This window comes from Lissotriton vulgaris, chromosome 5 (genome assembly GCF_964263255.1).
Source record: "Lissotriton vulgaris chromosome 5, aLisVul1.2, whole genome shotgun sequence".
NCBI lineage: Eukaryota > Metazoa > Chordata > Amphibia > Caudata > Salamandridae > Lissotriton > Lissotriton vulgaris.
This window is the reverse complement of record NC_141693.1, coordinates 1,593,680,119-1,593,707,385: the sequence shown is the minus strand read 5'-3', so window position 1 is coordinate 1,593,707,385 and position 27,267 is coordinate 1,593,680,119. Positions and strand designations below refer to the sequence as shown.

The following is a 27,267-nucleotide window of genomic DNA, read 5'->3' as shown; positions in this document are numbered from 1 at the left end:
ATGGCTGGCTCGGCTGGGGTGACTGTGGATGATGCCTCGGATCATGACTGGACTGCATTGTGGGGCCCTGGGCACTGTACTGACTTGGGCGCCGCGCCTATGATCGTGGAGGAGATGGAATCCCCGGCTGCTTTAACTTATGGCTCTGTCCTCGCTGCACTTGCCGAATTGCGGGCAGGAATGCGTGAAGGCTCTAGATTGCTGTGCGACAAACTTGAAGCTGTCGCGCTCAGGGTGGACTGTACAGCGCCGGCTTGCTTTTCTCACTGCACCGATTTGCCTCTCCTGACTCTCGACCGGGCTACATTGTTGCCACACGAGTGCTCTGTAATTCGCCTCTCCGGCAGTGTTGGCGGACGCGGCTTGTTGTCTGCCCATTCCACTGGCGCTACACTGTTTCCACCCCTGCTGGAGCTCCTGTTCTCTGCTGTGGTCTCGCTGCCTTCAAAAATGGCGCTGCAGGAGCAGCGTCTAGTTTGCTTCATTGCCCATGCTCAGCTAACCCTGCTTCTATCTCATGGTATTTTGCAATATTGGGAGCACCCGGCAACGCCACTCCGCTGGGCTCATGGAACTGGTCGAGATTGGACACGTCCATTTTGTTTCGGGACATCGTTTCCCTGCCGAGAGCGGCCATCTTGTTCCTTTGTTCTGTTAGTGGGGGTTGCCCTACGGGAGTTCTGTTCGGGGGGACGTGTGCGGACTGGCCAGGGCTAGAGGGTCTCCCTTGGTAGATTGTGCATTCTTGGCCGGGTGGGACTCGGACTGAAGCGCTTCTTTAAAGTGTACTGATGCGGAACGTGGTGACTCTCCCCACTTCATATTGTACTCGCAGCTCACTGTTTTTGCTAACACACATGGGGTGGAGTGACAAATTGTGTCTGATTGGCGGGTGGTGACTCGGGATGGGACACTTTTTCAATGCGTGCTGATATGTGATGTCTCTCCCTATTTCACTCCGTACTTGATGCTATCTAACCTTGCTATTGTATATGGGGTAGGAGGTATTTTATGGCTGGGGAGTCCGGGAGACCTGGTATTCGGTGGGCTCCTCCCCACTTCTTCTCTTTTATGGGAGTTGTAGATTAGAATACTCTTTTCTTCCTCCCTATATTTCAGATATTATAATTCTTCCTTTTCTTTTTCTCTTCTTTCTTCCTTGTTCTATATTTCGGGTTTATTGGGCGACAGACACACTGCTGGGGGGGGGGGGGTAGGCCGTAGCCTCTGCATGCGTGTAGGGTGGGGGGTTGGGGGATGGGATTTTAGTTTCCTGGTTTCAGTTTCTATGGTGCCTTGTTTTTTTTTTTCTTTGTTTTCGTTTCTTCCTCTTTATTCTATCTTGGGTCCGTGTTTGGGACAGATGAGGGGTGGGTGGCGGTGGACACTGGTTATGATGTTAGGTATGATACTCCTGCTGCACAAACATCGAGCCGCCATGCCGCCTGGGGGGGCTTGACTTTTGGGTACTTTGATTACATGGTAAAATTGTCGCTACTGTCACGTCACGCCTGCACGGACTCCGCTTTCTTAGGCTATTGTTTATGTAAAAAACCAAAAATGTCGAACTTTAATAGCTGCAACAAAAATACAAAACAAACCTTCACTACTCCTGGGACACAGCATCACAATGATCTACAGTGTAACTCTTAAATGCTTGCTTATCGTAACAATGTGTTACTGTGTCGCCGCATTGCATGCTTTGGTGCTTCAAACGTATCCGTGGCCGGCCTGTCGGTTGTGGGCCCGTATTTGTTCTTTTATTGATGCACAGTAAAGGTTTCCAAAAATGTAAAAAAAAAAAAAAAAAATTTGAGCATCACAATTTTTCCGGAGGACCCTTAAGATGAGGAATAAGGTGGGAGCACTACCGGATAGTCCCACTTAGTCTTGATTTCATCTAAACATGCTAACGAGCTCAATGTAACCCACCCACATCTACCCTTGGATTGGGATAGTTCTAAACAAGTCAGACAAATACATTTATGCTACAACACCTCAATAATAAGGTTGTATGTCAAATGATCAACCACAAAAATATCAACCCACAACAAGATCAATTGAAAAGCATGGGCTTGCCCAATATCATCAACGTAAGCATTTATAGAGAAGTATAGATGTAACATTCTAACTCCGCATCTACTTACCTTGACTATACTGAGCGAGTCGCCATCTTGCTGTCGATACTGGGGGAGGTCCACATTTTGGGGCCAATAACTTGTCAGAACACCAAAAATACTCACCTGCTCTTATTAAATAATCCACCAGTAAACAGACTATTAGTATTACCGAGCACAGATGTGTTTATCCATCAATAACCTGACGATGCCTTGGTGTCACCCAACTAAACCTAACCCATGTGTCTACAGCACCATCCTGCAATTGCACTTCTACTGCCTAACTACGTTTTTTGACTATTACATTCGAAATTACCCTTATAACATCACCTATAATAACCCATCAATCCTGCATAAATACTTTCCAGCTCATATCAACCAATCCATCTGTAAACTCACCCTAAATAATCCGCCTAGCACTATGTTATTGCTACTTGAGCACACTCAGTTGTATATAAGAGGCTCATCCACCCGGAAACAATAGGTGCACTCGCAACAACTCATCAGGGGAGGATTTTCGAGCAATGCCTGAAGTGGAATATTCTGTCCTAGTGTAGAAAACGACAAGCTCAATCAAACCTATCTATCTGTATCTGGACCCAACAACAAGGACCGCCGTGCTCAGCATACACAAACTGTTTATAAACTGACCCAGTAAATCTACTAAGCATATCACTTGCTTTATCTCTATCTTTAACCCTACGATATTCAGTCATCCACCACCGACCCCGATTCACGCCTCATATAGTCTCACAATTGCTACATAAACTGTAGCCCACCCTCCTTCCTCTAATCCCTCTGTACCTTTCCAAACTCCTTAAGAACTCTGACCTACTTCTCCCATCCACCCCACGCACTCACATTCAATTCTCAATCGGAGGCCGGTGTTTGTGGTAGGGCTCTTACCAGTTTCTTTGGCGCCCGCATCAGTGACACGGATGAATTTCTCCAGGGTTGCCAGCCCTTCTTCAGCCATTCTGCCTGCTTGGAGCTGGGCCCGTTCCCAATGTGCCTGGCTGTCACGATGTGTCGGGCTGTGAAGGTGCTGGAGTAGGCCCACCTTAGAGGCACTCTCGTGGACACAGAGGCAGCAGGAGTAAACGCTTGCCTCGCCGCCTCCACACGAGTCTTCCAGGTCCATAAGAAACTACCAAAGAGGTGGGGAAATAAAACAGAAGAGAGTTTTAGTACCAACCAGCCTTGAATAATCACCACCCAAAGAATTGTATAGCGCTGCATAGGGAGAAAAATAAGAAGAGGCAAACACGAGACCTGGTCGAAGAAGTTGAGGAATTGCGGAAAGGGCTAGTGGAAGTTTGGGAAAAGTCTGAAACAGTTAGGAGCAAATAACATATACCCGAACTGGAAGTTAATACAAATGGGTGACAATACACAGATTTCACAGGTTTGCACCATTGTTAGCCTCTTCACGATAAAAAATACCTATATAGTGGCAAGAGGAAGCGTAGGCACAGAAAACGGTCTCTCCTACTGAGAGATGGGAACACTTGCGAAAAGTGTGCTAGTCATTCCAAAGTGCATTCGGATAGAAAGGTATGTGTGATTCAAACTATCTGGAGGACATTCTATGATGCCACTGCCAAAAAAGGAACAAATGAAGAAAGTAGATTGCCGAGTGAACTTACACAAATGTTCTCAGCCCGAGAGAGACCCTTTCCAGAGAAAACATGGGTCAATGACATCATCGTAGTGTAAATAACAGAAGAGTGTCAAAATGTAATTTAAGAAAGACAACTGAGCATGGGAAATCTTATTAGATTTTTAGAAAGCCCTCACTCACCAACCTGGTTGGTGACATGCTTCATCATCGTTTCTTCTGACCCTCAGGTACTGGCCATATGGTAGATTTTCCCTGAGTGGCCTCGGTTGGAAACTTGAGGGTTTCTCCTCTGATCTTGTTTTTGGGTCCTCATTCATACAAACCCACCTAGAACGGTGGTGCCGTACTACCACTTCGGCGTCATACCTCCTCAAAGCCCTAGTATGTATTACCGTCCTTTCTGATGGCTCCATACATACTGTCGCTACATATTGTAGGCACTCTGCGTGTTCATATGCCCCATCATTTTACCTACAGCCCCTATGAGTGGCCTAGTGTTTTTGGTTAGTTTTCTGTTCTGCCGTGTGTTTTATTCCGTTGGATACGGTTCCTATAATGTATCCCACAATGTTAATTGTACAGGTCCGACTCCTTTGAATAAAGTTTTTGATTCCGATCGCATAACTGTTAGCGGTCTAGCTCTGGAACGCTACCAGCGTTGCAATTGCTCTCAGCGCGCCCCGTGATTGGCTGGAGGATAAGCCGGTACGTGTCTACGTACGTGGCCACGCCCCCGACTCCACGAGGACGCGCCACACTGCTCTCTACTTCTCCCTTTAAATAACCCAGGAGTCATTGACACAGGATCCTCGGGGTCCGCTTGCAGAGGGATAGACGCAGGTACAAAGCAAGTGCCTGACGACAGGGACGTGAATTCTTCGACAATCCTCCGGATAAGTAACATCATGCTTTGAACGAGTCCACTGACTCCCCCCCTGTTTGTTTTCCTTTTCGCCTTCCGCAGGGTGTGCCAATCTCGTCACCACCCCTCTCCCGAGACTCATGGTGTGAAGATTTCTCACACCCTACGTGAGACTTTTAATTTTTTTGACCATTTCATTGTGATCTTCTGCATGCATGTCACACCACAGAGGCTGATTAGCCACTTTTGGAATCACAACACCCACAAAGTAAATGTTACCGCTATACGCCCTAGTTGGCGTGCAGGTGTCATAGTACTATGCAAATATGACTTGTCATGGCTGTATGTGCCAGCATTAGTGGCTGGCAGCAGCTTCACTCCATTTTTAACGAGAATAAATTTACCTCAGGTGACCGTTTTACGCTGAGTACAAGTGCACTTTACATTTGAGCATGGTATGCTTGTGACAAATAAACCACGCAAGATGGTAACTATTAGTTCTTGTCTTTCTCTCTTTATATGTTGTCCATTTTTAGGTGCAATCTGATTTCACTAAATTACAGAGTAAACGGCATATTTTTTTATATGCTTGCACCTGTTTACCACGTACTTTTTCTTTTCACTTTCATGTCCTCAGTTTAGGGTGGGCCTTAGCACGCCCATACCGCTGAGGTTTAGCTGATAGGTCCTGATGAATGCCAGGTTATTTACACCACAATGGCAGAAACATGTTGACCCCACTACATGGAAATAGCTGAACAATTTTTTCAGATCCATTTTCTACACCTTGTTTTTAATGTGTCTGATTGGCCACTATATTGCCAGGGGGACTAAGAGTGTCTTCATCACACTTACCCTCACTCTCTAGTTGATAATTGGGTCAATTACATCATCGCCTTTTAAGAGCATCAGAGCATAGGGACAAACCTAAAAACTGTAGTGGTTCTCCCCTCCCTCTGTCCTGGTCGGACCACCTGGCCGTTCCCCTTGAATTCGTACCTCCCCTCCCCACTGGGCCCCATCCGGATCACAACAAGTGGGAATTGAGGAGGAATTTCAGAGAGATAAACAATGGCACACTTACTCCCTTTCTATCCAAATTTAAGGCCCTGCCAAGAAGGGATGCCGACACTGCGGCTCTTGACCTCTCTAACACTCTGGCCGATGCCGTTGAATCCCTCGCGCCGGCTTTGCAACACTACTCAGCCAGGAAGCGGCCTTCGGCCCCCTGGTTCTCAGACTCCCTCAGGACCCTTAGACAGGGATGTAGGAAGCAAGAAAGACTATGGAGGTCACACCTAGACCCCATAGAGAAGGACAAACACAAAACCCTCCTCAAGGGCTATAAAGCGGCAGTGCTGGCAGAAAAGAAGGCGCATTATTCCAAATTAACTGCCTCATTTAGTTCCCCCAGAGACCTGTTCAAAATAGTCAACACTTTATCCCTCCTTCAGTCACCTGAACCTATAGTAGCCTCCCAAGATCTGTGTGATCAGATTTCCACCTTTTTCCATACTAAGATCATGGATATTTACACAGACTTGGAAGCCCTTAATCTCAACCCAGTGATCCCTGCCCCACCCGCCGCGTCTCTGGAGAATTAGGTGACCGAACCCCAGTCGGTTCACCCATTTCCCCCCCCTCACTCCCAACCACCTTAGCCTGCTCCTGGACAAGCTTAAGTCCGGATCCCCGCTTGACCCCTGTCCCCTGAAAATCTTGAAAGAATGCAGGCAGGTAATTTCCCCCCCCTTGTTGAGGTAATGAATCTGGCTATTTCAGAAGGGGTCTATCCCCTAACTTGGAAAATGGCCATTGTCAAGCCCCTGCTGAAAAAGCCTACTCTGGACCCCGGGATCCTAAAAAACTTCTGCCCCATTTCCCTTCTCCCTGCCCCTGCTAAGCTCCTGGAGGCACACCTTAACCATCATTTGAGTGCCTTCCTCGACAGTTCCAGCTCTCTGGATCTCTTGATCCCTCACAGCACGGTTTTCGGAGGGCACACAGCACCGAGTCGGCGCTTACAGTGGTTGTCGACAGAATCCGGGCTAAGGTTGACAGTGGCCAGATCACTTTACTGATGCTGTTAGACCTAACGGCGGCTTTCGACACCCTCTCTCCATCTATTCTAGCTAGCCGCCTCAGTAAGCTGGGAGTTGATGGTCCTGCACTCAGCCTTCTTACATCCTTCCTTGACCAACGGAAGCAAAGGGTTAAGCTGGGCGATTTCATCTCGCCAATCAAGCCTGTGAAGTGTGGGGTCCCCCAGGGCTCCTCCCTGAGCCCCACGCTTTTTAACGTCTACGTGGCCCCACTCGCCAGGCTTGTAAGATCCTTTGGGATAGAAGTTCTCTCCTACGCCGACGACACACAGATCATGGTCTCCATATCACAATCCGTGAATATAACCGCTCTAAACTTTAAAAACTGTATGGAGGCGGTCGCCGGCTGTATGGTCAAGAACTTCCTTAAGTTGAATGGGGAGAAAACGGAGGTCCTCATTTTTGGAGGCAAACATGAGACCTGGTCGATGGACTGGTGGCCCTCTGCCCTTGGCGCTTGCCCTATGCCATCCTCCTCTGCCCGCTACCTGGGTGTTATCCTGGACACCACTCTTTCCCTTGACAAACAGGTTAGCAGGACAGTTTCCACCTGCTTTGGTGCCCTAAGGATTTTAAGAAAAATCACCCACTATCTCTCCCTAGAAGCACGCAAACAGGTTGCGGTGGCTCTTATAGCCTCCAGGCTGGACTACTGCAATGCACTATATCTAAGCATTACAACGGCTTGGTCCAACGCCTTCAAATTGTGCAAAATGCAGCAGCTCGGTTTGTCGTGGATGCCCCGAAGTACTCATCAGGCTCTGCCATCAGGAAGAACCTGCATTGGCTCCCCATGCAGGCTAGGATAAACTTTAAGGCCCTCTGCCTTACGCACGGTGCCCTGAACGGGACTGGGCCCGAAGACATTCGTTTACTTGTGTCCCACTATGTTCCCGGTAGGGCTCTTCGCTCCGCCAACAAAAATCTGCTGGTTGTCCCCCGAGTATCCAAGGCCAGATGGGGCAGAAGGGCCTTCCGCTTCCTCGCACCCAGACTTTGGAACACGCTCCCTGATGACCTTAAGGGTCTTGCTTCCCATGCCCTTTTCCGCAAAGCACTCAAGACCTCGCTCTTTCAAGAAGCCTACCTGTAATCTGCCCCCTGCCCTCCTCTGATCAAACAGTTGTACCATCTTTCAGCGCCTTGATGACTATGGGTTTAGTCGCGCTGTATAAATCCATAATTCATTAATTCATAGTGCTGACAGCAAGTCCAATCCTGGGTGGTGAGCATAGTTTACCGTGCATTTTTAGAATAATGGCGTCACTGCCTCATAAAAAGGGATCACTACTTACCAGGGTCCATGTGAAAGTCAAAAGCGGAATTTTGTGTAAGTTTAGCTTTAAGACCTGCTCAGTTCCATCAAGAAAACACTTACCAGAATTCCTATACCTCATCTGATGAAGTGTATGGTACAGACCAATTTCAGGCAAGGGAATATCAGCACTGCACAATGTGGAGATAATTTCAACAACTTGGTAGATATTTAAAGTTATCTTTCCAATGTCAAATCCTTCTTTGATGGGAACACAATGTTTTTAGAATAATGATTCTGAAATAATTTCTAAGGAATTACTTTTCAGGTGTGTCCATAGGTTGGGTTGGCAATTGACATTCTGTTTAAGAGCTCTTTGTTACCCTGATAAGCAGGTTATTCTAAATAAAACATCGTTGTTATGTATTTTATTTATCTAATAAAGTCTCAATATTTTTTGTTTGTATTTCATTGTTTAGAATGTGTTCACGCTGCAGTTCAGATTACAACAATCAACAGTTACGAGGCTTATCTCAAGAAAGAAAATGTCCAATTTTATCCATCCCCCGGGAGTCAACCACCAATGCTAAGCTGAAAATACAGGGAGGAGATAATCTAACAATCGTTGTCAAGAATGTTGGGCACCTGTGAGAGCAACACTACTGAAGCTCTTCTGAAACAGTGGACAATATATTTTTGATTTGAATGTACCTGATGGGTGAGTGTGTACATGTCAATATCTCACTGTGTAGGACGTCTAATGGGTTATTGAGGCTTTGTCCTAAGTTATATATGTATCTGATGCCGGGACAGTAAGTAATGTTCCAAGATGGTGGATCAGTCTGCCAGTGTCTATGTTTTGATCAAGTGATGCAACAGCTACATTAAGCAATTCTATAGTATTCAATAAAACAAAACAGACTAGACCGTGGAGAATGTTGAGCCAATGGTTAGCCCCTACCAGTTTATCATGGTTACAGACATGTATACGAGCTTGTGTGTTCGTGGACCATTGACTTTATTTAGGATAGTCATCTAGAAACAGAGTGCGAGGAATGTAGGGTGCTTGCCTCCCTCCGCAATCTTGACTTGGGTGATCTACTAGCACAGTCAGATCATGCCCAGCCCCAAGTTAACCAGATACATTCAGGCCTGTGTTTCGCAGACAATGTTGCGAGATGTGATCATACTTCTGTACCCCTTCATGGTCATTTGAGCACTCAAATGTTGTTTCTCTAAGGATCACTTATACAAGGAGTACAGTTCACCCATCAGCAGTTCTAACCAGACATTAGGATGCCACCCGCGTAGCTTCATTTAGGTGGCAGCACAAACTAGTGTCTATGAAAACAGATCTCCATCAAGTGCTCCCAGGTATGGGAACTCATTGGGATGAGTGGATAAGGATTCTGCCCAACGAGGATCAGACAAAATATTGGAGCGCTCCCAAAAAGTGGACGAGGGGTTTGCGTCCTTAAAAAAGGAATCCCTTCAATGCATTTAATAATATCGGCACCTGGGTAACCTCTCTGTTAACAAGCAACACTACTTATTCACCTTACTTTACAATATACTAAAAAATAAGATTCTTTTTCGATTCAAAGAATGTTATATTTATTGTTTCTTGTAAACTATGTTAGAGAGAATGCATAATAGGCTCGACAACTAGTTCCTCTCACTGACTTTCTTTTGAATTGGTACATCAAAGATATCCGACTAGGGAACCTCATGAAATCTGGTTTAAGCAAGATACATCTAGGGAGCCTTAATGAGAAACGCCCGTACAAAAGTGAAAGGGCTTCAATTAGAGAGACACCTTGGGAATAAAAGAACATTGATCCGGGGAACCCTCAATGTGATACAACCTCAATTGAAATTCATCTGAGAAAAAATACGATATGAAACACACATTGGCATCTTCTTGGAAAGACAAATGCATAAAAACCGGGCTTTCAGCTTTTGCTGCTCCAGGCTTCAGTGTGTGTGCATTATTGCTTCATATAAGAGAGTTTCAATCAAAATATCAGGAGCACCACTACTTTTTCATCCTCAATATAGTCCAGGGCTCGAGTCGGGGTACCACGTGGGTGGACAGCTAGACTTCACTCTTTGGCCTCTCTAGGTAGGACGAGATCGGAGCTCACAGCACGCTGCTCACGCACTGGCTTCTCAGATGCATTCGCATCTAAGAGTTGAGCAAGGGGAGGCAATGAGCTTGATGGTGCAAGCCACCTTTCGTGGCATCACTTCCTGTTGTGACGTCACTTCCGGTGAATGTGTCCCCCCCACTTCTTTTTTTCAGGACTTGTGCCCTGATATAGTCCCTAGTGGGGACAGTAGCTGGCAGTAGGGAAAAGCTGAAAGCAACACTGAAGTATAGTTCTTGCTTTGAAAACCTGGATGTTCTTCCTAATAAATGTCATAGCTTATCAGAATAGAACAGCCAGAATGGGAAGTGCACGGCTAGCAGTTGTCTGTCTGGATGCAGGGTCAATCCACGTTACGTTGATGACCTACAAGAAATTCGTTACTTACCTGTAACTGCAGTTATCCAGTATTGGTGTCTTTCATAGATTCACATGCCTCAATCATTCCCCGTCGTCGAGACGGGAGCCTCCGGTATATAAAAAAGTAATGTCCTAAGACATACATAGAGAAAAATAGGCCTAAGGATCCCACCTTAGTGGCCTATCCACGTCCTTTTGTATAAAGGACCAAACTAGAGTAGGCCCAAGGGTCCCACCTTAGTGGCCTATCTATGTCCTTTTGTAAAAAGGACCAAGTAAAGAAAACCAACCAATCAGCTACCACCTCCTTCTAGAACCTTCCTGTCAGGAGCCTAGGTCTCTCAGATTTTCGTATGCACCAAGCTAGGTAGGCGTAAACTTGTTAGAGAGATAGGTGAGTCCTTCCAGGGGAGGCGGGAGGGTGGATGTGAATCTATGAAAGACACCAATACTGGATAACTGCAATTACAGGTAAGTAACACATTTGTTATCCAGTATTTGGGTGTCTTTCATAGATTCACATGCCTGAATCAGAGTAGCAAGCAATATATTATGCACATTTTTGATGGAACATCATATATAAGTCTGTAGATAATACATATCACGTGATTGTAAAACCACCAAAATGCATTGTCATATAAATATTAGTAAAAGAATGTGCATACCAGTAAAGGATGGAGGGATGTCAGAAGGCTCACCTCACTGGAATAGATGGCGCAGCACTGCTTGGCCCACTGCTGCATCCTTCATCAGCTCAGTATCCAGGCAGTAGTGCCTGGTGAAGGTATGCAGTGACTTCCAGGTCGCCGCTCTGCAGATGTCCAATACCGGCACTCCAGCAAATAGTGCCGCAGACGTGGACATGGCTCTTGTCGAATGGGCTTTGACTCTTGAGTCCAAAGGTCGTCCGGCTTTGTCATGGCAAAAGGTGATCGCCGAGGAAATCCACCTTGAAATGCTTTGTTTTGACAGGGGCATGCCCTTCCGTGGTCTACTAAAGGCAACAAAGATTTGAGATGATTTTCGGAAGTGTTTTGTCTTGTCAATGTAGAATTTAAGATACCTCTTCAGATCCAATGAATGAAGAGTTCTCTCAGCTACCGTGGTAGGGTTTGGAAAAAATGACCTGAGGACCACTGGTTCGTTGAGGTGGAAGTCCGAAGGGACTTTCGGAATGAACCGAGGATTAGTTCGTAAGAGCACTCTGTCCTCCCTGAACTGAATGAAAGGGTCTTGGATTGAGAGAGCCTGCAGCTCGCTGCCCGTTCTAGCCGAAGTCAAGGCTAGGAGGAGGGCCGTCTTCCATGAGATAAATTTGATGTCCGCCCTATGGATTGGTTCAAAGGGGTGCTTCATTAATTGGTGAAGGACCACGTTGAGGTGCCACGACGGAGGGATCAGTCTTGGTCGTGGGAAGGACCTGTATAGGCCTTTAAGGAACTGCTTTATAAGTCTGTTTGCCCACAGGGATGGACCCTTAGAAGTCCTTGTGAATCTTGAGATCGCCGTCAGGTGCACTTTAATGGATGCGTGCGCAAGGCCCGATTGTGCCAGATGTAGCAAGTATGGTAGCAGCTGCTGTGGAGTGATGTGGAAAGGGTGTAGGCCTTCGGCCACACACCAAGAGCAAAACCGCTTCCATTTTAATGAGTAGGTTTCATTAGTGCTGTCCGCTCTAGTCTTTGCAAGGATGTCTCTGCACTCCTGTGGGATGTTTACGTGGCTGAATTCCCAGTGTTCAGGAGCCATGCTGACAACTTTAGAGAGCTCAGATTCGGGTGAAGTACCTGTCCTTGGGACATTGTGAGCAGAGCTGGATGTTGACGCAGTCGAATAGGTGGCTGGGCCGAGAGGCGGTGAAGGTCCGTGAACCAGTGCTGCCTCGGCCAGAATGGAGCGATCAGGATCAGAGTGCAGGGTTCTGACTTCATTTTCCTGAGAATCCTGGGTATCAGTGGGAATGGCGGAAAGGCGTATGCAAAGATGTTGTACCATGCGATGGAAAAAGCATTTCCAAGGGTCCCCAGTTGGTGATGCCTGCTTCCAAAGCTTGGGCATTTGGCGTTCTCTTTTGTGGCAAAGAGGTCTATTTGTGGAGTTCCCCATTCCGCGAAGAGGTATTCCAGCACTTCCAGGTCTATTTCCCATTCGTGAGATGGAGTTCCCTGTCTGCTCAGAGCGTCCGCCAAGACGTTGTCCTTGCCCGGGACGTACTCTGCTTTCAGCGTTATCCCATGTACCACAAGCCAGTTCCAGACCCTTTGCGATTCGCGAGATAGTGATAGCGAGGTGTTGTCTGTCCTGACGAGCACTGGGGAGTTTTGAATGCGTGGCAGGAAGGCTTGTAGAGCCAGGAAGACCGCTCTTAACTCCAATAGGTTGATGTGGATCCGGGTTTCTTGTTCTGTCCACTTGCCATTGACCTGGAGTTCTTGGAGGACCGCTCCCCAGCCTTCTAGGGATGCGTCCGTTGTTATCACATGTGGTTCTGCGGGAAGCAGAAACGGCAATCCCTTTGACAGGTGTTTGAGCGATCTCCACTACTGTAAGTGGTTGACCATGTGTCGAGTGACTCTTATGCGGTCCTCGAATGATCCTGTACTTTGCGTCCATTGGTTTGTCAACTCGTCCTGGAGTGGGCACATCTTGAGGCGGCAATGGGGTATGAGCATGATACATGAGGACATCATGCCTAAGAGAGACTTGAAGGTGCGGACCGGTAAAGTTTTCCTTGATGCCACTGACGTGGTAAGGGAGATGAGTTTGACTTTCCTCTCCTGAGAAGGGAAAGCTTTGATACGTTCCGTGTCCAGAGTCGCCCCAAGAAAGGTAATGACCTTGTTGGGCTCTAGTGTAGACTTCTCGTGGTTGAGAGTCAAACCTAGACGTTGGAAAATGTTCAGACAGGCGCTGGAGGATTTGGCTGCGCCTTTCGCAGTAGGTGCCTTTACCAGCCAGTCGTCCAGGTATGGGAAGACCTGGTGTCCTTGTTGGCGAAGGAAGGCTGCCACAGGGGAGAGGCATTTGGTAAATATCCGTGGTGCAGATTTGAGGCCAAACGGGAGGACACGAAATTGGTAATGTTGCCCCGCTACAGCAAATCTGAGGTACTTCCTGTGGCCTTTGAGGATAGGAATATGGTAGTAGGCGTCCTGCAGGTCTACAGTCGTCATGTAGTCCCCTTCCTCCAATAGTCCCAGGATGTCCTGGAGTGTAACCATACGGAACGATTGTTTCTTTAGGAACACGTTGAGTGCCCTGAGATCCAGGATTGGTCTCCACTTTTTCCCTTTTTTGTGGATCAGAAAGAAGTGGGAGTAAAAACCTTTCCCTTTGTGGGCAGGTGGAACCTTCTCTATCGCTCCCTTCTGCATCATGGAAGCGATTTCCTGAAGAACCAATCGTAGGTGCCTGTGGGACCGTTTGCGAGGTGGTGTTGTCGGGGGAATTGTGACAAATTCTAGAGAATGTCCGAACTGAATGAGCTGGAGCACCCACCGATCTGTTGTTATCAATCTCCAATTTGCGAGGAAGTGTGTGAGTTTTCCTCCAATTTTGAAGAAGCTCGATGGTGGATGGATGGGACCTTGACACAAGTCATTGGCGGCCGCCAGCGGGTTTTTTCTGGTTCTTCCCTCTATAGTTAGACTTGCCGTAGGAAGTCTGACGCCCTTGCTGTTGTTATTGCGGTTGGTATTGCGTTCTGTTGTGGCTGTATGAATAAGAGGACCTGTTCTGATATGTGCCTCTATAAGAGGATTGTCCTCTGTTTTTGTTCCCACGAAAGGACTGGTTTCGGAATTGCAGTGTCCCAAGGGCTTTGGCAGTGTCTGTGTCTTTTTTGATAGTATTTAAGGCCTCATCAATCTTTTCCCCGAAGAGATGCTGGCCGTCATAAGGCATATCAATAATTTTCGTCTGCACCTCCTGGCGAAAAGAGGTGGTCTTGAGCCAGCCTTGTCTTCTGAGTACAGCAGCACCTGCCAATTGCCTGAACCCGGTCATGGCGACATCCATTGCGCAGTCAATGAGTTCAGAAGCAGACGTCTGTCCTTCCAAGAGGAGTGATTGAGCTTCCTCTTTTACATCCTCTGGCAGGTGAGATAGGTAAGGTGCAATATCTGCCCAAAGTTGCCGGTTGTAGCGGCCCAGGAGTGCGATGGAATTTGCCACCTTTACTGTCATGGCCGACGTGGTGGAAAAACGCTTGCCAATAGTATCCAGTTTTTTGCCTTCCTTGTCAGGTGGTGTTGACAAAGGCGATGCTGGGTTACGTGAATTTTTCTGCGCCGCCTGGGTTACCACAGAATCTGCCTTGGGGTGACCTGTGAGGCATGCTGGCGCTGATGAGGTTGCCTTGTATTTCTTTTCAAGCCTGTGTACCACTACTGGAATTGAGGCTGGTGTTTGCATCAGTAATTTTCCTTGCTTCCATATAAAGTCAATGATGGAAATTGACTTGGTTGTCTTTTTGGCTGGTTCCTTGAAGTCGTACAGGAAGCACTCAGTTTCCTGAGTATCCATAGCCATATGGAATCGCTTGGCTGCACGCTCTACAAGGTTATGGAATCCACCAATGTCTGCGGGTGGTGATTCCGAGGACTGTGGTTCCGGGGAGGCCGGAGAAGGAGCGATATAGTCTTGATCTACATCTGGGTCAGACTCATCTCCACGGACCTCGCCCTCTTCTTGGTCCCCTTCTTCGTCAGCAGACGAATACATTTCCTGCACTGGCTCTTGTTCTCTACTGAGTGCCAGTGGTGGCGGCTTGAGTCGGGCCAAAGGAGTGGGTGCTTGTACAGTAGCAGGCACAGGCGTAGAGGGCTGCTCCGGGAACCGCTGCTTATAATCTTGGATTAAAAATTGTAGGTCTGATACAATGGCCGCTGGTAGGCACACCATCGGTGTAACCTGTGTGTGGACTTGAGTGTGGACTGAATGTTCTACATGTTCCACCTCTTCTAATTCCTCATCAGTGCTTTGGCACTTAACCACAAGGTCTGATGGGCTTGTGGCTTGTGTGTACAGCTCTTCCTCCGACTCCTCGCCTTGTAATAGACAGGTTGGAGGCAGCTCTTGCACCTTACTGGGTGACGTCAGGTCTGGCGTAATTGGTTTCCTCGTGATCTTAATGGCGACATGGGATGTCTGTGGCGGCAGGGTATCCATGGCGTGAGAAAGTAACGCAGACTCTTTCCATTTTCCTGTTGGGGTTGTCAGATGCGGCGCCGATGACGACAATGCATTTCCAGGGTTCGTCGACGACTTAGTCGACGGTGTCGTCGTCGATATTACCTTCGTCGACGGTATTTTCCACGTCGTCGACGGTGTCCCCGTCGACGGTGCTCTCGTCGACGTGTCCTTCGTCGACGGTATTTTCCCCGTCGTCGACGTTTTTGTCGTCGACGTGTCCTTCGTCGGCGGGATGATCTTCGTCGACGGGGCCATCGTCGTCGACTTTGGCTTCGACGTCGACTTCGTCGTCGACGATAAGATCTTCGTCGTCGATGGAGTAAATGGAATGGTCGACGACACTGGCATACTCGCTGTCGATGAAGGCGTCGTCCTCGTCGCCGAGGTAGATGTCGACGATGCTGTCGTCGTCGACGTTGACGCAGTTTTTTGCGCTGAGGAGATACTCGACGCTGTTGTCATCAAAATCAGAGGTTGCTTCCTGACGACAGGAAGATCCTTGCCAGACACTGAGGTTTTGCCCTCTGAAGACTTCTTGAGAGTCTTCTTACGAGAGGTGTCTGAGGGGCTAGGGGAAGTAATCCTTGGCCTCTTCAAGGAAAATTGTGAGGTATCAGACACACTCTCACCGTCTTCTGACACCAAGTCATCTGTTCTGTCCTTCAGTCTGTTCAGCCAGAGTAGCAGGCGTCCTTCTCGGTCTTTGAGGGTCTTGCTTGAGAAGGTCCTACATATTTTGCAGTCCTTGGCTAGATGGTGAGGGTAGAGGCAATACAAGCAGGTTTCATGTTTGTCCTCTACATGGAGCCTTTTCTTTCCACACGAGGAACAGGCTCTGAAGAGGCCCTTTTTCTGGGCATCAGCCATAATGTAATACATTTTGTAAATTCTTTTTTTTTTAAAGTAAGAAGTAGAAATCCTGAGGAGAACTCAGGTGGAGACTCCCTAGCACAACGTGCGGTAGAAAATCTGAGAGACCTAGGCTCCTGACAGGAAGGTTCTAGAAGGAGGTGGTAGCTGATTGGTTGGTTTTCTTTACTTGGTCCTTTTTACAAAAGGACATAGATAGGCCACTAAGGTGGGACCCTTGGGCCTACTCTAGTTTGGTCCTTTATACAAAAAGACGTGGATAGGCCACTAAGGTGGGATCCTTAGGCCTATTTTTCTCTATGTATGTCTTAGGACATTACTTTTTTATATACCGGAGGCTCCCGTCTCGACGACGGGGAATGATTCCGGCATGTGAATCTATGAAAGACACCCAAATACTGGATAATTACTCCATTTGCTTCATTTTTTGCTTGCTTGGAAGAACTATAGCAGTGTTGGATTGCATTGATAAAAGATCTGTAAGTTCGTGACGTGTACAACTGAACTGTCTTACCTTGGGAAACAGCATGTTTCATCAAAGCTTTTGCCACAGTCATCTCTTATTTATGGGTCAGTTGGTGAAAGAAATGCTAAGGTGCGATCGAGTTGATCTGAAGGGGCTAGCAAGAGTTGCGTGAGACCATGGATGGAAGCTCTTACCTTTTGAATCGGGACTCTTTTCAAAATTTATTTTGCAGTCGGACAAAGTGCAGAGCTGCTAGGAATGTAAAGCCACCAAACTCGGAAGAGAGTCATGGACCTATCAGCATTTCTTATGCTTCTCTATTTATTTTGTAAATGGTTGCAAAACAGTAAAGACAGGCTGGTGTAATCCCAAATGGGAGGAGAAGGGATTGTTACGTGAAGTCATGAGGGATGTCTTTTCCTGGCAAGGTAGGAATTTTCCTCCATAACCATTGCATGCTCATCTAGGTCTTCTTGCTATATTGGTGTTGTGGAATAGAGATAAATGGAAGGCAAGAACTGGGAGTGGCCAACTACAACATTCCACTACAGTAGATGAAAAAGGACACATTGCAATCAAAGGCAATCGAAGAACACAAACCAAATTTCTTTGGGTCATAGTTTGCAACCTTTAGTCCATAAACTAGAAGTTACCTCAATAGCCACCGTCTCCAATTTCTCAATTTTTGGGAATGTGTAAAGATGGAGCTTGAATGGAATTGAAGGACGGTGAAGGAGAGGAACGATGTCAAGTATGGTCCCCCTTACCTTATAACGTTGGAATTTTTGCCAACGATCCTCCATTCTTGCTTTCATTTGATGTGTTCAAGAAAGTGACGAGCCATTACTTTGCTAATAGACTAATAATGAAGAATATGGGAAAGTTGAGTTATGATATGAGTGACAGACCTTACCTTGAAAGCATAGGAGTACCCCTTTTGATAATTTTGCCTCGTCTGGATGCTTAGTGTTTTGACCCTGGTCGTGGGTAGTTCTCCTTACCTTGACAGAGTGGAGACTCTCCTCAGGCTCACCGTACGTAGTTCAGAATGAATGGATGGAATGGAAGGAAGGAACAGCTGTTCATTCTAGGATAGAATGGAAGGGGTGCAGAAGGTTGAGGGAGGTTGTTGGTAGTTAGCCATACCTTGCAACACTGGCTTTCCCAGTAGTCCTCTTATACATCCATCTTCCTCCTGGGTGATGGGAGCAGGCTGCGAGATGCTGAGATGTGGTGATCACATGGAATGGATGGGGTGGCAGGGAGCGGGGCTAGGCCACGGCTGACGGCCCTTACCTTGTAGACCTGGAAGTTCTCCCCGTGACCACCGCCACGTGCATGCAGCCTCATCTTCTCCTTGCCGTTGGACTCAAAGTCACACAGATTACAGCGAAGGTGTAAGGGCGGTGCCTGATTGAAGCTGCCAAGCTGCAGCTCGGTGGCTGCAGCACTGGCTGAAGCTGCTGGCACACCACCCTCACGTAAGTGGGCCACCAGTTGGTACTTCTGCGAATGCTTGTCTGTTTTCAGATGCAGCTGGAAGTTAGCCTTCAGCTGGGTGCCATAGGAGCAGAGTTTGCAGCGGTGGACATCGCCCGCCACCTCCTTCCAGTCAGACTCGGGCAGACTGCGGGTCAGGCTGGCATGGTACAGTAGCAGTTCCAGGTTGTCTGTTGTGAAGGTATAGCACACCATGCAGCGGAAGACTTTAAGGGTAGGATCATCTGCAGAGGATGAAGGCGCATCCTGTGACAGGGTGTTGATGGTCGAGCTGCCATGCACCTGACCAAGGTTCAACCTGGTATCCAGGGATAAGCCACAGGAAGCTGAGACAGAGGAGGAAGACAATATAAAACAAATGTACAGTGATTTCAGTTAAAGTCACACACACACAGCAGCGATGGATTGGAATGATGCTTACTAACAACAAGGATACAGGGACTCATAAAGCAGCAGGAATGATGGTGTATTTCAGATAAAGTGACACATACATGAACTTAGTAAATGAGTTAGAACGATGCATATTAACATCAAAAGGTGCAGTGACTCACAAACTGTGCACTGTGGCAGGAACAATGGGAAAATAAGCAGACTTACATGGAAATCCGGTAGCTAGTTTCCGGCCAGTGGCAGCAGTGAGTTGGAACCCATTGAGCAGAAGCTGGTGATCTACTGGCTGTTCTTGACGGAGAGGCTGTGGGCTGTAAAATTGGCAGAGGTCAGCTCCGGGCTGCATCATGCCCGAAAGTCCCATAGGCATGCCTTGGTGTACTAGCAGCATGTTCTGCATATGCTTCTCGCTAGTCATGTGGATGCGCAAGTTGCGCGATATATTGGTCTCATAGTTGCACACCTTGCAGTGCCAAGATGCCTTCTGTTTGGGCTGCTTGTCTTGAGGGGAGGGTAGGCTGAGTTCAGGTGGGCTGGAACTCCTCCCGCTAAAGGTCCCGCCAACAGGGACACTTGCAGTAGTGCTGCTACCACTGCTGGTGGTAGGCAGGGCAGCAGCACTAGCACCAGGGCTTTGAAAAGCCTGCAGGTTGGCTAAATGCTTGTCAGACTGCATGTGGATGCTGAGATTGCCCTTGGTGGTGGTGGAGTAGTTGCAGGCCTCACACCGGTAGGGCTTATAGCCACAATTGTAGCTCTCACCCCGGGCTAGGCGCGGATGCTGTTGACCCAGGTTGCAGTAGACACAGTGACTGTTGCTCTCTGGATGCTTCTCCTTCATATGAACGTCAAGTGTCTGTTGGTACTTGTAGTGCCAGTTGCACTTTGGACACTTTAACGTCTTGCAGGAATTGCGGGAGTGTAACAAAGACATGTGGTTGGAGAGAGACATACTTTGGAATGGACTGGGCCCCGTGTTTGGGCCGTAGTCATCATTGGTTAAGACGCTAAAGCTTGACAGGGGGGCTGAGGTTTTTTCGGCCATAGGTGGACTGTAGGCCAGGGCATGGTCATCATGTTCCTCGACAGAGGTGTTTTCGTTGCTTTGGTCCTCTACTTCGCCACTGTGGGCATCAAGGGAGGTCGAGTGGATAGGAGAGTCTTCCTTTGGACAAGAGTTGGTCAGCACTGGTAGAGCTGCACACCCACAAAGGCTTTGGTTTGGAAGTAGACGCTGTATGTCATGGGAGTGCCCAAAGGTGGCTGTGCTGGCACATTCCTTGGTCTCCTGTTCTGCCTTTGTCTCCTGGCTGCCGGCATCCTCTGCCAGGCACCAGCCCAACTCCTCCTCATCACCATCCTCTGGGCCAACCGCTAAATCTTTGGCTTGAGTTGGGTCGCACAACGCTTTGGGGCTCCAGGGAGTCAGGTCAAGAGAGGACTCCATTGCTGGGCTGGCAAAAACCCCCGGACTGAGGCGGTGGCAGCTTGGAGTCTTGGCATTCCTGGGGGGCTTTAACCCTCCCTTGTTTAGGTCATCCACGGTTGGAAGACTGGGCTGAAGCCCACAATGCATCCCATCAGCTTGCATGTTTGGCACCAAGCCAGAGATGGAGTTGGGGGCCAGGCCTCTTGTTACACTATCACTTTCAGGCGTCCCCACTTTGGCTCCCTCTGGGGTTACATTCACCAGATTGCTAAACATTCCTGTCGCTACATCTTTGAGGTTTTCGGTGTGGTCTGGCAGCTTTTGGGCTTGGCTAGAGAACAGAGGGCCATTGCCGCTACCATAGTCCGTTTTTGGTTCAAGAAAGCTTATGAGAGTTCCCTTCCCATGTTCGATGCTGTGCAGGATAGCAGATGTTTTCCCCATTGCCAGGATCTCATACTCGTCCCCAGCCACGTCTGCCCCATGTATGGCAGTAGCATGCACAGCCAGTCGGCTACCATGGCGAAATGAACGCTTGCACAACAGGCAGATCCATAAAAGTGGCTGGTTTTGTTTGTTCTGTGGTCCAGCAGTTGTACTTTCGCCGCTTCCCACCATTTCTCTTTCCCTGTTGCCCTCCTCCTCCAATCCTTCTAGGTTTTCTTTGGATTTGTCTTGTTTTTTGGCTGTGGTATGTTCCCTTAGGTAGTTTGCTGCACGGCGACACTGGGCATTCATCACATGGTAACTATGGAAAGGGGGTTGGACCCCCGTCCCAGATGAGGTATTCTGGAATATTTGGTTCAAGATTAATCCTTGGTAGGTACTTGTAATGTGAAAACTGCTTATGGGAGTCTGGGAAGTTGCGAGGTCAGAGGTACTAAGCGGGTCCCCAGCTGCAGAAATACAAGGGTTGCCCTTTGGTAGAAATAGTTGGTTGGAGAGGCCCAGCGATAGGGCTCCATCTTGGATGTCAGAGCCACAGAGGAGGTAAGCAGAGCCATCCGGGGTGAAAAACACGTGTCCCTCGAGGTCCCTTTCATTCTCGTCTTCATCGTTGCCTTCTTCGTCTCCTTTCTGCACCCCCCCAAGGCCCTCTTTGGGGCTTGGGGCCAAGCCTATGCTGCACTTTCGGTCCAGCAAGCTAGTGGCCTCTGGGCCTGGGTGAGCTGGGCAGAGCTCCATCGAGGGCCTCATAGTGTCAGTGTTGCCCACTGCCAAGCAGTCAGCAACCGAGAGGGAGGAGGAGGAGGAGGCAGAAAAGAGTGAGAGAAGCTGTTCTGGGGTATCTTTGGTGACAGTTTCACACAGGTGCGAGGCTGGATCTTTGGACCAAGAGTGAAGAAGCCTTTCATCCTGCCCAGCAGCAGTCAGGGTTTCAAGAGAGTTCATGGTGGGAAGTCCGGCATGGGGAACTCATTTCAACTTGGTTGCCAGGAACTGGAGAGAAAGGAGGAGACAAGAAAACAGTCAGAAAATCTCCGTGATGGTGCAAGATCCATACAAGCCTGAACTTCCACAGAGCAAGCGCTCTGTTGCATTGAAGACTTCCAAAATTTCACTTAAATAGTGCAGTATTTATCCACAATGTACAATCTTGCGATCCTTCTCTCAACAATGCAATAAACATCCAAAGGCTGACTGAAAACACAAGATCCTTCCCAACATTCCTTACCATATTTCCAAACCACTTCACCTAGCAACAGTCATCCTAATCTTAACCCCATGCTGCATGAATCACTTAAACCTTCCCTCAGTGAAGAAGGTGGTATCAAGAGCTCCATTCGCAACACTGCAAAACCTAGTCTAACCTTCTCTCTCACACACTGCAAGAGCAGCAGAACCCAGCGTACCTTCGTACACAGTGTAAGTCCCATTCTGATTTTCTTTCTCACGCCCATGAGCCTTCTAAATTTTGACTTAACATTCCAAATAGGACCCTAACGTAAACTAGTCCATCAACTGTGGCCTTCTTGCTCTAACCTTTTAGTTTTACTGTCTACTGTAGATTAAATTGACAACAAACACCAAGGCTAGTGCTGATTTCTGGCCTGTGTGAATTTGAAATGTGCCTTGAAACAGCGTGCTATTGTTGTCCCCACCAAAAAAAACTTATTGGTGCTTTTGCTGGCTCTGGCCGTAGAGCACACCTTGCTGATTTGCCACTAAGCAGCAGTAGGGTGGTGATAGCAGTAAATGGACCTCAGGTGGCAACATTTGGTTAACTAGTGATGCTGCTGTCGTCTTTATGGTCAACCAGTTTGAATCCCACTAAGCTACATTTTTTGTACTTTGCATAATTTCTATGTGAAGCTGGCTTGGTATATGATGCACACTAACGTAAGTTGACACTCTGCAGCAATCCAGACAACCCTTATGGTGATTTTAGTGGCCTTAGACAACCTTAAAAAGCTCTGTAAGTGGTAGCTGTGGTGAGCAGCCTTCAGGCTTAGTCCAGAAGGAGTGTAAAGCAGCTTGATCTACCAGGACATAATCTTACAGATATAGATTAAGTGAAAAGAACACACAGTGTATTTATAAACATATGTATTTATTATAAAACACTCACGAACACATACGGATATCTCCTAGCTGGAGATATACACAATAGGCACAATAATGTTCAATAGAAACAGGTAAGTAGCACGAAATACACAGTGGTCACCAGGGGGAGAATAAATCATATACTAAAATAGTGGTATGCGCACCACAACTCGAGTCAAGACTATATCCAGAAGACGTTGAAGGTCAGGGGACCCAAGAAAACACACGGGGAACCAAGGAACCACCTGAGGTAAGTAACCTGTAACCCCACGGAGGCCGTGTGCAGAATGAGAACACGATTGCGGGCTCAATATTAGTCAATGGGTACGTCGTTGTTGCAATTTTTAAGAAGATTGACCCTTCACAGTGGACCCTGAAGAAACCCCATGGAAGACAGAAGGTTGGAGAGCCACCTGACCCATGGATACCCTAGGAACCAGGATACCTATACCACGGATAGGTGTGAAGTGGAGTCAGAAACCGAAGTCAAACTCAAAAGAGGACTTCAGAAAGATGTTGCTACTAGGGAAGGTGAAAGTGTCCGGTGGAACCCAAAGGTGGATTCAGGATGAGAAGTAACTGCAAGCAGAGGTGACAGAGTCTATGCCACTTGGAAGGGAACAGGCGGCCCGGAAGTGTTGTGAACGTATCTAGGACCCTAATTAAATATTCCCGATTTATGCCTTTATGTGGTTATAACAAATCATATCCTTATGAAGGCATAATAATCATATCCATATTTAGTCATAGCCAATGCAGTACAAATACGGCAAGGCTGCTTCCCTAGACTCCTAGAAAGTATAACGCGTTCTTTAAACAAACCAAACCTCCAGCAGCCCGGGAATTCCCCCAGCTTTTGTTTTGATTTGTCCTAGAACTCCTGAGAGTCCTGAAAGAACTGACAGTTCTTAGTGACAGTTCTTAGTGACGTCTTATGTCCAACCTTACATCAAACACAGCACCTTCCAGGTATAAATATACCAGCATTTGCCTTGTTATATGTTATATAATTTGTTAAGCGCAAACAGCTGCCCCAGCAACGGAGCGTCCCGGCGCCGGCCCCTTAAGCAGCACACGGTGGTTTGGAGCAGAGCGGCTATCTACTTACCCAAAGCCCAGCCGATGCGAGTGCCGAAGGAAGCCGACCCTCCCATTGACGCACTGAGAGAGACGCTGTCTTTTCTCCTGCCGAGAAAATCCAGCTCCAGTTTTTCCAGTCACCCTTGCGGGTTGCTGGGAGATCGAGTCCTGAGTACGAGATACAAGACCTACTTCATTCTAAAACCAAGGTACGGAGCTGATTAGATCCTTAGAGAATTCTTGATTCAGATTCTTGGCAAAACCAACTTAACTTAAACTGCAGCTCACTTACTCCTTCCCACGTACTAGGCTTAGGTTAGTTACACCGGGCTAGGCGTATTTTAGAAGCACCAGTTGAGTACGTTTAGTCAACTTTTATCATTGTATGTATTGTATATATTCTATCCGTTTTAAGTATCATATGGCTCAGAAACCATATCAATGCTTTTACAGTATTATTTCATAATAGTCCTTTTACTGTATGCACTTTACTTTATGATAAGTATTGCAATTGTGGCAATTCATTTCTCTTGCATGAGAAGGAAGACTGCTCAATAAAATAACACCTTTTATTGAAAACGCCTGTCTCTCTATTTCTCTGCACTCTGGTGAAACCAAGCATGCACGATTGACTGAGTGAAATAGCTATCTATTGTTTTCACACGACTCTGGAGATATACTCCTTATTCTGGAGGGAGCAAAGTTGTCATGTTTATGCGGTTGTCAGAAACTAATCCCTTCTTGTCTAATCAGGGAAGTTAACTCCTCCCTGTTCATTCGAGAAAGTTTCTAGTGACCTCTGATGTAGCTGGCATACCTTATTAAGTCTAACATATTCAGTAGAGACCTAGTCGACCTCAGTCCTACGTCTAAACTACCGTTTATGTTATTCCAATGTGCAGAGCCTATTGGGAAGATAGGAACTACACTACAGAAGACGAATACCCACCAAAGTCAAGTGTTGCAGGAGAGTTGATGGTGTCCATCTGAAGCACAAACAAGCCTTTGCAACTGCAACCCACGTGGAAAGTGAAGAAGGTACAGTGTCGGAGCCAGCAAGGTCCAGGTGACACCACAAGCAGGGGAGTCAGGACAGGCCTGGAGCAATCAGGAGAGCCTGCGAAAATCAAAGGAGAACCTCAGGAGGACCCACAGGCCGGAGGCACTGGAGTCGCAAGAGGACCTCGAGCAGCTCACCAAAGATGCAGGCCCACGGGGCAAGTGATGTGGTGAGGACGAAGATCTTGGTGGAAGGATGCTGACAAGCCTTTGCAACTGCAAGTTGGCGCGGTGCACAGGGATTTGGTTCCTGCGGCTCCGATGAAGGATACTGGCCTCAAACTTGGTGAGAGGAAAGGACTCGACTATGTGAAGAACCACAACCTGTGCTGCTGAGCCTTTTAGAGTCCGTGGGAGCCCAGGATCAGCAGACCAGTCAGCTTAGTTGCAGTGCCTGCAGATGCAGGAAAGTGACTCCTTCACTTCAATGGAGATTCCTTCAGGTGTCTTGGATGCCCACAGGCCTTGGAAGGTTCCTGTATGGAGCACAGGCACGGACGTTGCAGCAGACGATCAGGGTGAGAAGATCAGGAGCAGCAGGAGTCTTCCCAGTTGCAGCCATGATGCCCAGAGCGAAGGTAAGAGTGCCCAGATGGTAGAAGAAGAAGTGGTGTCTTGAAATTAATCTTGTCCCAGGATGAATCCTGGGACCCATTTGAAGGTAAGCCTTTAAGTACCCTAAGGAAAGGGACGATTCAGGTTTCCTTCCCAGGGGACGGGGTCGGACACTGGGGAGGTTACTCCCATATCCTTTGACCGGTTTTGCGCCAAAGCGGGAGCCAACGACTCCCTGAGCTGGTTTGAACTGAACTATGCAAGGAGGGCACCAAATGTGCCCTTCAAGCAGACTGAGTGGCACTGGCAAGCGCTCCCACTTGACCCCAATACACTAAACCCTGTCTAGGAGGTGGACACACCTCCCTGGGACAGGATGCCTATTGTTCTGCCTTCCCCTGCTCAAGCTTGGCTCAGCAGCAGGAGGGCAGAATCATGTCTCTGGTCGGCAAAAGCCATGTTGTGCTGTCTGGGTCTAGAAGACTGGTACCGGGATCACTGAGGGCCTCCCAGAGCAGCTTAACAGTGCATGGAATCATACCTTCCACACCGTTTACGGTGTGAGTGCATGATTCCAAAATGTTTGATACCAAACATGATAGGGTTCGTTACAGCCAGTTTAGAGATGGTCATCGCGTAATGACGCATGGCCACTCTATGTATCGTAATGGCTGATGGACTTACAGCCCGGGTGAATGGACTCCAAAGGCTATAGGCATGTCCTGCTCATGCAGGGATATCCTCACACTTAAAACTGAGCACCCTGCCTTCAGGATTGAAAGGTCGGCTTTAGGGGTGACTTATAGGTTTTAAGTGCAGTGACCTTAGATAGAGGGAAACCTATATCTTTCGTAGGTGGTGCTGGCACAAGCTTACACAGGCTGCAATGGCAGGCCTGTAATTACAGTTTGAGTGGTCCCTCATGGGTGTGATAATACATGTTTCAGCCCATGGGTAAATCCAAGTGTACCTATGCCGTATGCACCTCAGTATCATATACTAGGGACTGATAAGGGTACACCAGTGTCCAATCTGGGATGTACCCAAGTAGTGACCATACCAATTTAGGGGAGAAAGCACATAGACTCTGGTCCTAATTAGCAGGCTCCCAGTCAGACTAGTCAGAAACAGCATTACACCAGGCAAAATGTGGGGGTAACCATAGAAGCAGATCCTACTTTCCTACAAAAGCCTTATCCACCTTCCCGGCTAAAGGAAAAAGTAAAGCATGCCTGACTACTGTGCAAGCCAGAAGTGATGCACAAGGGCCATCTGAGCCAAAAGTGTGAATGCGAGGTGTGTAGCTACAGGCCATATCGGGTTCTGCCAATCCCCCTATTTAACACCCAGAGGCTTTTTGCATATCGACTGAAATGTATCCACCTAGCAATGGATTTCAATTTGACCACATTTATAGACAGCTGATCCCCGTTGTAGTCACTGGCAAATCTTACATATTAACATTTCTCTCTTAAGTGGTGTCCTCAAAAAGATACACTTCAAAATGACTGGGTAGCATGAATCTAAATTGCTTCCTGCATAATGTTGTGCATGTTGAAGATAGAGCACATCAGTTTCACTTTGGATTTTTCCAAGTCCTTGTCATTTTCAGAACATCTCTTGATTCTGATATAAAGAGTAGTGTGTTTAATTGGATCCAGCCCAGAGGAAGCGGATAGGAATGTTGACTCGTAAAGTCTCTTGTAATGCGCGTTTC

At 47.6% G+C, this 27,267-nt stretch overlaps 1 protein-coding gene across 1 annotated transcript in view; it reads right to left on the bottom strand.

The window, feature by feature from the left end:
* The window catches only part of ZFHX2 (zinc finger homeobox 2), a 545,334-nt gene that overhangs the window by 325,914 nt on the left and 192,153 nt on the right, over positions 1-27,267 (bottom strand). Inside the window, exons 2-4 of the mRNA XM_086923724.1 lie at positions 19,091-21,752; positions 18,290-18,819; positions 3,024-3,264 (exon numbers count right to left, since the gene is read on the bottom strand). Of these exons, the coding sequence (XP_086779850.1) occupies positions 3,024-3,264; positions 18,290-18,819; positions 19,091-21,704 (3,385 nt within the window). The 5' untranslated portion in view covers positions 21,705-21,752. The remainder of the gene's footprint in view (positions 1-3,023; positions 3,265-18,289; positions 18,820-19,090; positions 21,753-27,267) is intronic.